This window comes from Hipposideros armiger, unplaced genomic scaffold (assembly GCF_001890085.2).
Source record: "Hipposideros armiger isolate ML-2016 unplaced genomic scaffold, ASM189008v1 scaffold_24, whole genome shotgun sequence".
NCBI lineage: Eukaryota > Metazoa > Chordata > Mammalia > Chiroptera > Hipposideridae > Hipposideros > Hipposideros armiger.
Genome location: NW_017731374.1, coordinates 5,930,573 through 5,931,942, shown reverse-complemented (window position 1 = coordinate 5,931,942; position 1,370 = coordinate 5,930,573). Strand labels below are relative to the sequence as shown.

The 1,370-nt window shown below is 36.7% G+C and overlaps 1 protein-coding gene across 1 annotated transcript in view; it reads left to right on the top strand.

Annotated features, from left to right (window-relative positions):
- Nucleotides 1-1,370, top strand: part of FKBP15 (FKBP prolyl isomerase family member 15) — a 65,094-nt gene that overhangs the window by 40,642 nt on the left and 23,082 nt on the right. Inside the window, exon 16 of the mRNA XM_019635796.1 lies at nt 542-742. Within this exon, the coding sequence (XP_019491341.1) occupies nt 542-742 (201 nt within the window). The remainder of the gene's footprint in view (nt 1-541; nt 743-1,370) is intronic.

Genomic DNA, 1,370 nt, shown 5'->3' with positions numbered 1-1,370 from the left:
CATTTTTACTTTCTTCTGTGATTTTATCAGTTTTTTTAAAAACCCAATTCATTCTGATTTTTTGGCTGTTTTCTGTTTTTTATTGTTATAGATACTACTACAGTGACCATCCTTGTAACACATAGTCTTTATGAACATGATTGATATCTTCCTTAAGATAAATTATAACTTGTGGAATTTCTGAGCATGCATATTTTGAAAGTCTTTTCACAGACTGCCAATTGACATCTAAAGAGAATATACCCATTTATTTTCCTACCAGCAGAGTGTGGAAGTGTCCACTTTTCCGTACCCTCACCACTGTTAAGATGTTCTGCATCTCTTAACAGAGTGGTAGATAAAGCTCTTTTTGTTTTTCATCTTGTCACAAATTTTCCCTGTAGCCAAGAATGTGAAATATATAGGGAAAATTAAACTAAAAAATGGCATTGTTTCCAGAAATGAAGTAAGGACCCAGTGAGGTCAATCACTACCTCCACCATCCTCTTTGTTTATTCCTTATTATATAGCTAGAGCTGATAATGATTCTCTTGTTCCTAAGAACCTCACAGAAAGGAAAAAGAAGTCAGCTCAAGAGCGCTGTCAGGCTCAGGAGGAGATAGATGAAATTCGCAAGTCATACCAGGAGGAATTAGACAAACTTCGACAGCTTTTGAAAAAGGCTCGGGTGTCCACAGACCAAGCAGCTGCAGAGCAGGTAATGGGAAAAACTGAGCACTTTGGAAATAAAAGGATGGTGAAGGCATGAGGGACTCAGGAAATCTTCTAGTTTCTTCCTTATCCCTTACGATAACATTTCTCATAATTGATGCTCTCACTTTGGAGAAAGATGGAACAATGCAATCCAAATATACGCAGAAAAGCCAGGAATCAAATGATAAATCTTCTTTCCTTTTTTAAAACTTAGTCAAAATTTAACTATGTAAGTAAAACTTGAAAAAAAAAAAGTCATTATTAAAAAATCCCCAACACAATAAGGCCAAAGCCCTTGATCACCAGACACCATCTTTCAGACATATTATCACCCTTGAAAAGAAGGGATTTACTTAAGTAATCAGACAGCATACCAAGGATAATGGCAGGACACAGCTGGTCCTGTAGTCCATTTTGCAGGAATCTTTCTCCTTGTAAGCTCATAAATTCATATTTGTATATCTATTTGGAGTGAATTGGTGCCTAATTTGATCACCTCGGAAATTTGACAAAAATTTCTTCTGAACCTGTTAAGTTCAGGGCCTGGACTCTGAAAAGTATGATTACATTACGGCCCTGCCCTCTAGGAACCTGTCTAGTCAGTCATACCTTTATGTGGTTGGAGTATGTTTTAGAGTCCTGACAACCAATAACAGCTTCCTACCTACCTTAAAAAA